The 14,841-nt window shown below is 37.7% G+C and overlaps 1 protein-coding gene across 12 annotated transcripts in view; it reads left to right on the top strand.

Annotated features, from left to right (window-relative positions):
• The window catches only part of BCLAF3 (BCLAF1 and THRAP3 family member 3), an 83,498-nt gene that overhangs the window by 28,386 nt on the left and 40,271 nt on the right, over positions 1-14,841 (top strand). For 11 of the 12 annotated variants that reach the window (XM_017540651.2, XM_017540648.2, XM_017540654.2 and 8 more), the window contains exons 5-8: positions 7,250-7,425; positions 8,953-9,067; positions 9,777-9,840; positions 12,251-12,366. In XM_017540651.2, the coding sequence (XP_017396140.1) occupies positions 7,250-7,425; positions 8,953-9,067; positions 9,777-9,840; positions 12,251-12,366 (471 nt within the window). The remainder of the gene's footprint in view (positions 1-7,249; positions 7,426-8,952; positions 9,068-9,776; positions 9,841-12,250; positions 12,367-14,841) is intronic. The other variant, XM_017540650.2, reaches the window with a different exon arrangement.

Below are 14,841 nucleotides of genomic sequence, written 5' to 3'. Positions count from 1 at the left end.
AGACAGAGTTTCGCTCTTGTTGCCCAGGCTGGAAAGCAGTGGCGCCATCTCAGCTCACCGCAACCTCTGCTTCCCAGATTCAAGCAATTCTCTTGCCTCAGCCTCCCGAGTAGCTGGGATTACAGGCATGTGCCACCACACCCGACTAATTTTGTATTTTTAGTGGAGATGGGGTTTCTCCATGTTGATCAGGCTGGTCTCAAACTCCCGACCTCAGGTGATCCACCCTCCTTGGCCTCCCAAAGTGCTGGGATTACAGGCATGAGCCACCATGCCCAGCCAAAATCTTTAACTTTTTAATAAAAGTAATGATGTGGCCAGTGCAATGGCTCACGCCTGTAATCCCAGCACTTTGGGAGGCCAGGGCAGGCTGATTACTTGAGCTCAGGAGTTTAAGACAGCTTGGGAAACATGGTGAAACCCCATCTCTACAAAAAATACAAAAATTAGCTGGGTATGGTGACACATGCCTGCAGTCCCAGCTACTTGGGAGGCTGGGGTGGGAGGATTGCGTGAGCCCAGGAGGTCGAGACTGCAGTGAGCCATGTTTGTGCCACTGCACTCCAGCCTGGGTGACAAAGTGAGACCCTGTCTCAAAAATTAAAACTAAAAAAAAAAAACCGATACCCCCATATTTAATAATGAAATGTTTATAGTTAAAAGAGAATTTAAAATTGTAACACTTTTAAACAATGCTAGAAATATCAATTTTGAAGAGTTTTATTTTAATAGACCTCATTAGAGATACTGAACAGTTAATTTTATGATTTGATATGAGAAATGTAAGCTTGATCTTTATCATGTGTCAAAAAAGTGAGCTTAAAATGGAGGCTGCTGCATCTTTTATTTTGAATTTATAAACTATGATTTTGTGAAATCGCATAATCTGTCCCTGGGGTCTGGCAGCATACCAGGGCTATTTGAATACCTGCCCAGGGCCTGCAGGATGGCTTGTGTAATAGCCGCCACTGCAAATCCTCTCTGTTCAAAGACCTGAAAAATAAATAACTGAGCAAATATATGTATCTTTTCAGTATGATAAAGTGTCACAGTCAACAAAATCTTTATTGGTGAATGGGTTATGGATGAATTTTGTGGTTTGGATTTAATTATATGTGGACTGATCCATAAAACAAAGATCATGCCTTCAGTAGAATTATGTTTTCAACTATTAATATAAATTAGATTGTTTTTCTAGACAAAATTAAAATAATCATAGAGTGCAGAGAGAAGTTTATTTATTGGTTAACATCTAGAGAGTTTATCTGCTTTTTTTGGAAAGGCTAAGATGGCTAATTTTGTGCATTTGTCTACTCTCTTAGCTTTGGTTGAGAATTGATATTTGTTCTTCCAATTATCAGTGTGGTTGAAAACACAAGGTTATCACTCAGTGATTTTTGTTTTTATATTCTAGTTTGTATCTAGAACAGCAGTAGGTAAACACTTGCTTGAATATTCATTGCATAGTTAATACTTCTGCCAAGAAAGACCGAATTCTAATGACCCACTCTGTCGGAAATTTCATTATCAGAAATTACATGTGAGTCATAATGATATGTTTCAGAATGTAAGTTAGGAATTCACAGTATGAAAATTTCTACCAAGGTTGTTACATATGCAGAACATGAACTGTTGTATATATGCATCTGTAAGTTTTGGGACAGATGAATGTGGGTGTTAATGTTGGGCTGAGTGGGTGAGGGATTGACCCTTGGCCAAGGCAGGAAGAAAGAGGAGGAGGGTGGAGTTGGTACTATTATCTGGAGCAGAATAAGCTGCTGCTGATGGATCAGACGCTTATTTGATCTCCTGGGAAGCTGATACGAGACACCTGGGATGTGAGGAAGGTTGTCCCTCAGCGTTCATGGCCATCAGAGTTGATGGTGGACTGAGTACATTGGCCACATTTGCATCTAATCCTTTTATTTCCCACTGAAGACATACAGAGGGGTCTCTCTACCCCTATCAACTCTTTTCCACTTTGAAAGGGGATGAGAGTGATGGGCCCCAGAGAACATTGGAACTCTGACACTCTAAGGAAACGGGTGTCACGCAGGCAGGGAACAATGTGAAAAGCCATAACTGAGATTGAAGGAAGAGAACCTAATCACATAAGTTTACTTATGATGGACACTGTTCCTTCCACTGGAGGCAAAATAAGCTGCAGGTGGGGATATTTTTAGACCCAAACCTGCCACCTTGCATTATATAGCATAAAAAACTAATATCCTCCCCACTTTAATTTCTTATATGCATTTCAAAATCAAAAATTAGTTGAAAGAAGGTTCCCTTTCATTCCTATTTTTGACTCTAGCTTCTCTTGGTGTTTCTTAGGGGGTCTTGTACAGGGATTCTGTTGGCAGTTGGAGTGCATAGGTTTTTGTCTTTCTATGGACCACTGATCAGCTTTGTGACATTGGGTAGGTCACTTGGCTATACCCTTTTGGGCCCAAATTAACCTGTAGGTCTTCCTGGCTGTATGAGTCTGCTTGGATTGGCCATATGTTGGTAACCATTGAAGCTGAGTTGACAGACACATGGAGGTTCATCATGTTCATCTCTGAACTTTAGTATATATTTGAGATTTTATGTTAAAAATATGAAATTTAAATTGGTCTAAGTTCAGCAGAAAACAAAAAATAAGCCAAGGAAGTTAAACAAAATTAAATTGGCCTCAAAGTCTGCTTGGTGTGATGGCTCACACCTGTAATCCTAGCACTTTGATAGGCCGAGGCAGGCAGATCCCTCGAGCTCAGGAGTTAGAGACTAGCCCGGGCAACATAGTGAAACTCCATTTCTACAAAAAATACGAACATTAGCCAGGTATAGTGGCACACACTTATAGTCCCAACTAATCAGGAAGCCGAAGTGGGAGGTTGGCTTGAGGAGGCAGAGGTTGCAGTGAGCCAAGATGGCACCACTGTACTGCAGCCTGGGTGACAGAGCCAGACCCTGTCTCAAAAATAAAATAAAAATTGAAGTTTATTTTCTCTCTCTCTCTCTCTCTCTCTCTCGCTCTCTCTCTCTCTCGCTCTCTCGCACGCGCTCTCTCTCTCTCTCTCTCTCGACAGAGTCTCTGTCACCCAGGCTGGAGTGCAGTGGTGTGATCACAGCTCACTGCAGCCTCTACCTCCTCCTGGGCTTTAGCAATCCTCCTACCTCAGCCTCTCCAGTAGCTTGGTACTACAGGCACACACCACCATGTCTGGCTAATTTTTTTTATTTTTAGTCGAGATGAGGTCTTCCTATGTTACCCAGGCTGATCTCAAACTCCTGAGCTCAAGCAGTCCTCTGCCTCAGCCTCTGAAACTGTTCAGCCTCTCAAGTAGCTGTGATTACAGGTGTGAGCCACCACACCTGACCTTATCATCTCTTTAGCTGAAACACTCATTTCAAATTGACCAAGTCGTTTTTGATTCATTATTTATGCATTCAGTGGGTATTTTTTGAGGACCTGTCCTGGGTGAGACAGTCTGTTAGGGTGCCCTGGGACTACAGAGCTGCGTAGGATTAGGTTTGTCCTCCTATTAGGTTATGGTTATAGGAGTGCATGTGTGACTCAGCAGAAGATGGGTGGTACCAAGCTGGGAGATTGAAAAGAGGCATCATGTAGGAGTTGACATGTGAGCTAGGCTCCAAAGGCTGGTGTATTTCAGACACATGAAGATGAGGCAAAAGGAATTTATATTTACAGGTTAACAATGGCAGAAAAACATACACAGGAACTTTGACCTGTGTGGTTCCGAGCAGCCAGTGAAAAGGAATATAGGGAAAGGAGACTGAAAGGTAACAATGCTGTGACTGCCAGCCTGATTTGACATTATCAGCTGATAGGAGAGGGCCAGCAGCCCAGTTCTGGCTGCCAGAGGATTGCTGTCTATGAGAATTGCTGTCTATGAGGTAGACTGAATGTGTGTTGGGGCTGGTAAGGCCCACTAGAGGACTTTTGTACAAAAAGCAATGAGATGCAGAATTAGGGGAGGAGTTAATCTCCCTGAACCTTTTCCTTCAACTCCACGGTTTCTAAATTTGTTCTTAGAAAGACAGGAGCAAATTATACACAGTCATGCATTTCTCAGTGATGGGGATATATTCTGAGAAATGTCTTGTTAGGCAGTTTTGCCACTGTCTAAAGATCATAGAGTGTATTTATACAAACCTAGATGATGTAACCTACTACATACCTAGGCTATATGGTAGAGCCTATTGCTCCTAGGCTACAAACCTGCACAGCATGTGACTGTACTGAGTACTGTAGGCAATTGTAACACATCAGTAACTATTTGGGTATCTAAACATAGCTAAACATAGAAAAGGTACACTAAAAATATAGTACCACCATCGTTTAAGTGGTCATTAATGGAAATGTCGTTATGCTACGTGTGACAGTAATTGGGAAAGTGCTTTGTATGAACTGTAGGATGCTGTGTGAAATGTTACTTATTACTTGGAAGAAGACAGGAAGGAAAACTTTATATGTGTCACATGGATTTTGAGATATATTATAAGCTTCCGGAGGGCAGGAGAATCTGTTGTTTTTGGTTGCTGTTGGGTATTTTGTTGCTGTTTTGCCATGCAGTTTGTTTCTTTCATGAGTCCTAAGTGTGTGCAATAGGAAATTAAGGTTTAATGTAGCTTTTTATGTTTTCTTGGTTATTACCCACAACACTCTGGGAGAACATCAGTGGAAATATCCTTAAACAGAAAAATAAACTGGGAAATTGTGGTCGAGGGAACAAAGGATCTTGGAAGGTTTAATGAAACTGGTACCAGAAATAGTATTAGAATATAAGTTTTTGTCTGTATTTTAATTTTTTAAATTGTCTAAAATGCATCTCAAATGAGAACATTTGATCTTTTCAGCTTAGCTACTTGTTTTGGGGGTATTTCCTGAAATTATTAACTCATTGATCAATCCATGCCATAGGAAATAGTAAAAAGTAAAATGTGAGCCAAAAGATGATTACCTTTACAAATATAAATATTTAGAACATTTTGCATTCTCAAGTCTAAAGAGGGTTTTTCTTGTACCAAAAGTATCATAATTGTTTTTAAAAGACTAAAATTTGGAGGTTATACTATGTTAATGTATATTTTCTAGAAAATGATAATTTGAATTTTTTATTAAAAATCTTGTAGAGGAACTCTAGGATAAATTTTAATGGATAACAAGTTTAAACACTAAGATTTAAGGTATTCAATATATAATAGCTTCAAAGTATGTAACTCCTATGGATTGAGGATTGAGCATGGAGTTGGGGACAAGAGTTATAGCAGTAATTTATAAGAAATTATAAGTAAATGTTAATAATTACCTATTGAAAAACTGAACTTCTGGTTATTTCCTCTTGGGAGAAACTGAGACTACCAGAAAAAAACCTTATCAACTGACTTCCTCTTGTGGATGGGCCATCTGTATAGTTCTATTTAAATATACTATTTTCCTCCTGTAAAATGTTTTTAAAGGCTATTTGTTTTGTGGTATGGCATGGGATTTTTGTAACATTAAACCCCCTTAAGCAGAGAGCATCTGTAATTATTTGTTAGTGGAGGTTGTTACAGGATGTTCTAACATTTACCAGCAAATGTCTCTTAGCTAGTTATCACATGCACAGTGGGAAGCATAGAGCAAATTAGGAGGAAAGAACGGAAATGGGCCTTCTTCCTAATTAAAGTCCTTCTAATGGATCCAGGAAACCACAGCAGTGCTGTCAACCTGCTGCATGATCAATTTTCTGTGTTTCTGCCTTGGCAAGGAGTTGTCCCTGGCAATGCTGGTCTGAGAGCAGGGAGCACAGAAAGTCAGATGGAAGCCTTTCCTCTGATAAGTTATAAATAGATACTCGAAGCCATTTTATTAGAGGAGCTCAAATTTTTAGTTAAAGAATATCTGTCAGCCCCTCATAACCCTGCAGCAGTTTGGATATATGGCTGTTACATGACTTAAATAAATAAGTACCTATGTGCATGCATGCGCCCACACCCCCAGACACATCTGTCTGTTTGCTTTTTGCTATATGATGAGCCATTTATTCCAGTGGTGCTCTGTTATTTAAAACATACTTCAGGGCTCTCTGTTGGATTTCTCTTCTGAACCTGTAATGTAGTCATTAAGAACCCCAGCAGTTGCAAATGTCAATTCTTTGGACAATGAACTTGATTTTTGAGAAGAGCCGAAAGCAATTTAGAGTTAAGTACAGAGGAACAAGATAGGTAGAAGCTGATTAGTGTCATTTTTTTGTCCAAATTGAGATATAAATATAAAATAACGAGAAAATTTCTTCATTAATGCATAAAGTGCCTCCAGACAAAGAACTTCAGAGTAGTTTTAAGCAAGTGCAGCATTCTTGGAATAAGGTATTGTTTTCTATTATGACACTTGGAAGACGTGTTCATTTGAATGTTCAGTCTCTGGCTTGTGAAACGAAGACCATTGCGTTGTAAAGATGAAATGAGATAATGTTGATAAGCTCTAAGCCTACATGTTTGGCATGTGGTAAGCCCTCAATAATTGTTAACTCTATATTATAATCATTAGTTTGTAAAAGTACTTAGAGGTCAAGAGAGCTCTTAACAAAAGTTATGATTCAGAAAGCATGAAAGTGGTAAGATAGACGGGGTTATATAATAAAGGGTAGTATTTCTTTAAGGGTACCTTGAGGGTGAACACTGTAACTGGTGCTAATGATCACAACTTTGCCTAACCACTAACACCATTTTCTGAGAATTTAGTCAGACTTTATAATTAATGTGATTTCTTTACAGAATTTTATTTCAAAAATATGGTTCTGAGCTTCTTATTACTGATACAAAGATATAAGGATTTTTATAAAGTTAGAGAGGTTCTTATGTTTGCTATCAGCTTTTAAAGTGTCATAGTATTTCAAGATAAAATGATTTTGCAGGACTAACAATGTTTTGTTCATTTGGACGTAGAAAATAATCTAATCATAGTGTCCTTAATACCTTGTATTCTTGAAGTAAAAATTGTTTCACTTAGAATTTGAAAGATTTTATTATTAAAGTGGCAAATATTTAATGACCTCTGATTTGAAAAAACTCAGAGCCATGTATCTGTAGTTATTTTCTCCTATTTGTTACTATACATGTTTTATGGCATAGAATTTAGTGCCTTAATTATAAGAAAAAAATAAACCTCTTTTTAGTTTTGTAGCTATCTTAATTTTTGATAAATTCTTTTCTCCACAGATAGTTTCAAATTTAGTTAAACATTTGCAAATTATTCTAGGGTTGCTTCTAGCTATCCCACAGAGAGACAGATGTCACATGATTTGGTTGCTGTTGGCAGGAAAAGTGAGAACTTTCATCCAGTGTTTGAACATCTTGACTCAACTCAGAATACTGAAAACAAACCTACAGGAGAATTTGCTCAGGAAATCATAACAATAATCCATCAAGTTAAAGGTTAGTATATTTTGCACATACATTAGGGATAACACAAAAGTAATATACTAACTTTTCACGAGATACAGGTAGACACCTGCAGTGTAGCTTAATAGTAATTAAGGTTTCATTGTAAGTTCGACTCTGAATTAGGACATCTTTTGGAGAAAGTATCAGGCATTCATTTGAGCCTAGTTGTTCTTTATATGTAATTCCAGTAACCTTGTGCTTCAAGTGTTAGTAGATTGTAATTGCAAGTTAGAAAGGGAGAGGTCGCTGCTGCAAAAGATAAGGCATACTGAGAGCAGTTAAGAAACAATAACTGATAACCTAACAGGGAGGAAGAAGCAACAAAAAACTACGAAACTCAAGCCTAGGTCATTTTATGATTCCAAAAGCCCCCTGAGGGCATTACTGGGACTTTGTCTCTTAAGGATGATGCTGAGTGATCAGTGAAAGATTCTAGTTTGCTTTGGCATTCTTTATGACAGGGAGTTGCCTAATAAATACTTTTAATGATTTGCATTAAATTGTTTTGTTTTTGCTTCTGGCGAGTTTCCACTGATTGGAAAATTCAGTGATATGGAACAACTTTCCCCAGTGATGCTGCACAAATAAGGCAATTGTGGGTATTATAAGCTGGAGGCCTTCAAGAATTTCAAAAATTTTATTTTGTACTTCCTACTAGACAACTGCATTAATCTTTATTATCTTTATAAAATATATTTTGAAAGCTAAATGTATTTTATATATTTTCACAGACGCAGAAAAAAATGAATTTTTTTCTCTGCGTCCCTCAAACTGAAGCATGTATTTACTTTAAACCACATAGTTTGTCTGAAAACAGTTCATCGTCTCTGCTCCAGTCCCTCTCACCCAAAAGAATTGTGATTCTTGGCAGAAATAGAGCTGATATTACAGAAAAATCCAGGAGATTGTCCCAGAACAAACAGTAAATTAAGGAAGAGGACTGGTTAAGTAGCATTTTGATGAGCCAAGTGTATTCTTTTTCTCTGTATCCTTTAAAAGTGTGTAGCATAGCTGATTTCCAAATGTTTTCATGAACTTTAATGTGAATTAAAGTAAAGTGGCATTAGAAGGCCTTCTGTGATATGCAAACATAACATTTAGTATTTGTTTAAAAGTGTTTTGATGTTTCAGGCTTGTTTTTGAAGTTACTTTTTATTTTTATTCAACTGTGAAGCTCTATGCCATCTTTACTTTCCAGATATAGTAAGGTCTTAACTTGGAGAAGAAAGGTCCTTGCTTTGAGAGAGCCATTGGCTTTTTCCCCTGGACAAGTAAGCAGGCACGTCAGATAGAAAGAAAACTCTTTGATTTATAAATCATGTATTTTTACTCTTGTTTGGGCTTGGGAAAGCACGTGAGTGCTACAAATTAGTCTGTGAAATAAGTTTGGGTCCCATGTATTTTTAAGAGAAAACAGGTTGAATTTTAAAAAAGAATCCCTTCTTCCTATGCTTATATGTAATCTTTTAAGTGAAATCAGCTTTACATTGAGATAAAACTGTTTGTTTCCTTTTTCAGCAAATTATTTTCCATCACCTGGCATTACTTTACATGAGCGTTTCTCAACAATGCAAGATACACACAAGGCAGATATAAATGAAACTACACTGAATTCAGATCCAGAAATTCACAGGTAATGATTGATTACCATATTATACCCATTTAACTCATAGGGATAAACCTCAGAAAAAGGGAAGGTGCTGCTTTCTGAATCTGCTCACGTGGGCTTGCTGTAGATTCTAGGACTGCATTTCCTGCACAAAAACAGGACTAACCGAAGCAGGTACTGGCCACTGCGCTTTGATGGAATGAGTAGGTTTCATTGAAAACACTGACTAGCGTTGTTTAAATGTGTAGGACTTTGAAAATACTTACTTACCCAAACTTGGATTCTGCTGTCTATAGTAATTGCTTCCTGAGGTCCTAAGTAGAAGAATGAAAGACAGTTGTCAAGCCATTGATATCGTGGTTGCTTTTTGGCTGTTCTGAGGGCAGCCAGATGAAACCATATGTCTTCTGTTGGCACTTGTTGGAGCAGGTGTTGCACCCTGTCTTGTGAGCTGAGTTGAATACATGTGAGAATGCAGTATATCACCAGAGCAAAGTTGGACGTTACGCAGACTAGTGATTTGAGAACCACCAAAGCTTCCCCTGTAATGTGGTTCACAGGATATGTCTGTCCTGGGAGACTGCCATATAGGTGAAAAACTATCTGGTAGCAAGTTTCTTTTGCTTTCTCCAAAACATACTAGCTTCATTTTAAATTCCATTCTGTAATAATAGAATCAAGGTATCAGTGTACAACGTAATCATTTAATTGTAAAATGCCTTTATTATTTTAGGAGAATAGATATGTCTTTGGCTGAGCTTCAGAGTAAACAAGCTGTGATATATGAATCGGAACAGGTTAGTGAATACAATTTTTGATGAGAAATTATCTTATTGTTGGTATACTAATGGCAAGGGGAATGGTGGTTGGGAGAGAAAAGGGAGTTAAAGTACATGAAGAAGAAGGATTAAAATTAATTAATCTGAAATTTAAAAGCTCTTCAGGTGATTCTGACTATCAACCAGCTTAGAGTGAGAATACTGACAAAAGATAAAAATATTCCCTAAGAGGGACAATCCCCAAGGATAACAGCTTAGTAAAATTGATACAAAATTACAGCATTTGATATTCATCCCCAAACTCGACACTGTAAAGCTTGTGGAAAGTTTGTTAGATACCTATTTTTTTCAAAGCAATCATATGAAATATATTTTAAAATTGTACATGGAATGAATGCACAGGAACAAAATTTCATTTGATATTGCCCTTCTGTTTACTGCAGAATGTACGAAACATTCTGTGGAATATGAACTAGCAAAATAAGGGAAATAAGGCACTAAATTTCTTTATTCATGTGTTGTGTGTGGTTCCCACCCAACACCTCCCCTCCTACCTCCCATTTCTTTGCTAATTAGACTGTCTTGACTAGCCAGGAGGGAAGAAAACTGGCTCTTGTTTTAGAAGAATTATATCAAGTTCTAAAAGAACTGCTAATTTATTCATTGAGAATAAAGAGTTTTCGTGGAGGAGATATTTTAATACATTTCTGATAGAATATATAAATAATTTTTTTACTTCTGAAATGTTTATAATTTTTATTGAATTCAGGGAGATAGATTAATTTGTTGAACAAATGATATTTTCAGATAATTTCTAATCATCAAAGTCCTATAATCAACTTATAAAAAAATCTGAGGTTTTTTTTTTAATCACCTGTAAGTCAGTCATTTAACGTAAAATATTATTTGATCATCTTTCCTGGCAGTCTTATATCTTGCATTTTAACATAGTCACTATCATAGTATATGTAGTTTTGTATGCTTTTTTCTTTTTACTTGATCCGTAATAACATTGCTTTATGTAAAATCTCTGAATTTGCCTTGACCTTTTGTGATTAAGGCTTTTTAAGTTTTGTTTTGAGACAGAGTCCTGGTCTCACCTAGGCTGGAGTGCAGTGGCACAATCGTGGCTCACTTCAGCCTTGACCTCCTGGGCTCAAGTGATCTCCCACGTCAGCCTCCTGAGTAGCTAGGACTGCAGACATGCGCCACCATGCCCGGCTAATTTTTATATTTTTTGTAGAGACAGAGTTTTTCCATGTTGCCCAGGCTGGTCTTGAACTCCTGACCTCAAGGGATCCACCTGCCTCGGCCTTCCAAAGTGCCAGGATTACAGGCATGAGCCACTGCACCTGGCCCTTTTTAAGTTTTAATTAACTTTTTTCTTTTCTTTTCTTTTCTTTTTTTGAGACAGAGTCTCACTCGGTCACCCAGGCTGGAGTGCAGTGGTGCAATCTCAGCTCACTGCAACCTCCAACTGCCAAATTCAAGCTATTCTCCTGCCTCAGCTTCCCAAGTAGCTGAGATTACAGGCACCTGTCACCATGCCCAGCTAATTTTGTATTTTTAGTAGAGATGGGGTTTCACCATGTTGGCCAGGCTGGTCTTGAACTCCTGTTCAAGTGATCTGCTCACCTCAGCCTCCCATAGTGCTGGGATTAAGGCATGAGCTGCACCTGGCCTAATTAACTTTTTTCAATAAGCACTCTTCTATGTTGACTTCTACATAGTCTTTTTTTTTACCATAAGTTAAATGATTGTACATTATTCTTTTGACTTAAGTTTACCATGATTTATTTACTCATTCTTCCCTTCCTCTAATTTTTTTTTACATTTAAGTTGCTTCTATTTTTGTTATTTTAAATGTAATATTTTGAATTTTTTTTTTTTTTTTTTAGACAGAGTTTCGCTCTTGTTACCCAGGCTGGAGTGCAATGGCACGATCTCGGCTCACCGCAACCTCTGCCTCCCGGGTTCAGGCAATTCTCCTGCCTCAGCCTCCTGAGTAGCTGGGATTACAGGCACGCGCCACCATGCCCAGCTAATTTTTTGTATTTTTAGTAGAGACGGGGTTTCACCATGTTGACCAGGATGGTCTCGATCTCTTGACCTCGTGATCTACCCGCCTCGGCCTCCCACAGTGCTGGGATTACAGGCTTGAGCCACCGCGCCCGGCCTAATATTTTGAATCTATTTAGATAGATAACCTTTTCTTTGGGTTAGACTCTCAAAAGTGGGATTCTTGGTTCAATATTAGGAAATTTTCTGACTATTATCAATTGTGTCTCAAAATATTTGTATCAGTTTACAATACGATTAGCAGGATGAATACAAGATAACTTATCTAGGACTTAAGGTTCTTGTTAGATATGGTCTTTATGCAACTAACAGTAATGTCAATGGTTTGTCTTCTGTCAAAATTCCTCAGACACTGGTCAAAATAATAGATCCAAATGACCTACGACATGACATTGAAAGAAGGCGAAAAGAACGGTTGCAGAATGAAGATGAGCACATTTTTCACATAGCTAGTGCTGCAGAGAGGTAATCAGTAAATGAAAAACATCCTGTCATCAGGGAGCTTTGGGTTTTACAATATTTTTAATTTTTTGTGTGATAATTTTTATTTTAATATAGGGATTTGCCCCTTCAAATCCATCTTATATGTTTAAGTGAAATCTATTAAAATGTTTCCAAGTTATTCAGTGATTATAATATGCGGTTTGATTTAAACAACAAAAACTACGGGGTAGGTAAGTATTTGAGGTCTTCATAATTCTGAAGAGAAGTGTAACTACCTTTAGAATATTAGCAGGAGGCAGGACCAGCAAGTTTACGGACTATTTAGCTTGAGATGATTGAAACTCTGATACATTTTGCCCTTTAGATTCTGGGTTAGTCTTTGAATCGTAGAACATTTCCTGAAGTCAGTACAGTTATCTTTTAGGACTCTTTGTAGATGTCTATACTGGATAATTGTGGATAACTGTACTGACAACAGGTGAAAAAAGTCCACATTTTATGGATGTCGTCCATGAAATTGAGGCAGGTATAATAGAAAATGCAGAGGAGACCTAGATTTGAATCTCATCTCTCTGTTTGCAAGCTGACCGATCTTGGACAAATTTGCTTAGTCTCTGGAGCCTCTTCATCTGTAAAATGATGTTAAAATCAATTTATGCTATGGGGCAGTTATGAATATTAAATGAGCTGGCACATGTGAAGTACTTATGTCATATATGGCAAATAGAGCCTCAGTAGATTTTTCTTTCTCAACCTCATACCTCTCTCTGTTTAGGGGCTCGTAGTAGTCTAGATCAACCCAAGTTTATCTCTAGTTCTGAACACCATGTGGATGGAACTCATGGCAACTTGGGGGCCCCATATGATTATGAGGTATAATTGAACAGGACAACATTTCCAGTTCACTTGAGTTCTTATACTATTTGGATCTCCCAAAAAGTGAGACTATATGACTATGAAGAGACAGTGCTAATTGTTTTTCTGTAATCTTTGGTATCAAATTGCTAAGACTTTTAACTTAATTCTGTGGCTAACTAGATCAAAATACATGGACTTGATTCTGATCAAGTTCAGGACTAACTAAAACATAGTGAAACAATGTTTTGAGGCATATAAAACAATTGAAAACGCAAGAATAAAAATCTTCTCCCTTGCTGGGTGAAAGTCTCCAGTCTTCTAATATGATATGGTTAATGCATGACATGACTCAGCTCCTTAATGACACAAGCTCTCTGTCATGCTTTCCTTGACTCAACAAGTGTAAGAAACCCAGAGTATCAAGAAACAGGATTTTAAAAACAGATTTAAGACAATCATCATATTTTAAAGATCATAACAGGCTTTAGGATGTATCTTTACCCCTTGATGTGATTATGAATTTGAGCATTGGAGTTGGACCTGAGTTCAGTGCCTGGCTCCTAGATTCCTAGCTATATGACTGACTTTGGGCAAGTTATTTTGTCTCTGTTTCTTCATCTGTAAAGTAGGGATAAGAGTTGTACTTACCTCACAGTGGTGGTTATGATTAAGTAAGGTGATGACTGTAAGGTGGAGTACCTGGTCAGTGTTAAGTATTATTAATGCTAGCTTTGAGGACAGTGTGGTAATGTGCAAGGATGTGTTCCTATAAAGTGTCTTTTGCTGGGTCTGTCAGATTATTTTATTTGTATTGGATAGTTGGTGTGGCATAGTGGAGCTATGAGGAGGTTTTAAAAGTGAGACATTACTTAACATTCATCCTGAGAAAGTAAGCAATTCAGTAGTTTTTAACATGTTCACGAACTTATGCAACCATCACTACTGTCTAATTCCAAAACATTTCATCACCCCAAAAGTAAGCTCTCTACCCATTAGCTGCCACTCCCTGCCCCATTTCTCCTTCCCCTTTAGACCCTGGCAACCACTGTTCTATTTTCTGTACCTATGGATTCGTCTAATCTTGACATTTCATATATTCCTTTTTTATTTTTATTTTTTGAGACAGGTTCTCTCTCTGTCACCCAGAATGGAGTACAGGGGTACAATCACAGCTCACTGCAACCTCAACCTCCCATGAGGCTCAGGTGATTCTCCCACCTCGGCCTCCTGAGTAGCTGGGACCACAGGTTCATGCCACCATGCATATTTTGTTGTAGAGACGGGGTTTTACCATGCTGCCCAGGCTGGTCTCAAACTCCTGTGCTCAAGCAACTCACCCACCTTGGCCTGCCAAAGTGCTGGGCTGGGAGTACAGGTGTGAGCCACCACACCTGGCCTGACATTGACATTTCATATAAACACAATAATATAATATGTGGCCTCTCGTAATTGACTTCTTTCCTATAGCATAATGTTTTTAATGCTCATCTATGTTATAGCATGAGAATTTTATAAATATATATATATATTTTTAATATATATTTTTAATATGAATATATATATATTTTAATATAAATATATATATATATTTTTTAATATAAATATATATATTTTTAATATAAATATATATATATATTT

The sequence above is a fragment of the Cebus imitator genome, unplaced genomic scaffold, assembly GCF_001604975.1.
Source record: "Cebus imitator isolate Cc_AM_T3 unplaced genomic scaffold, Cebus_imitator-1.0 Scaffold128, whole genome shotgun sequence".
Lineage (NCBI taxonomy): Eukaryota > Metazoa > Chordata > Mammalia > Primates > Cebidae > Cebus > Cebus imitator.
Note: the sequence above shows the minus strand (reverse complement) of the source record. Positions and strands in the feature narration are given on the sequence as shown.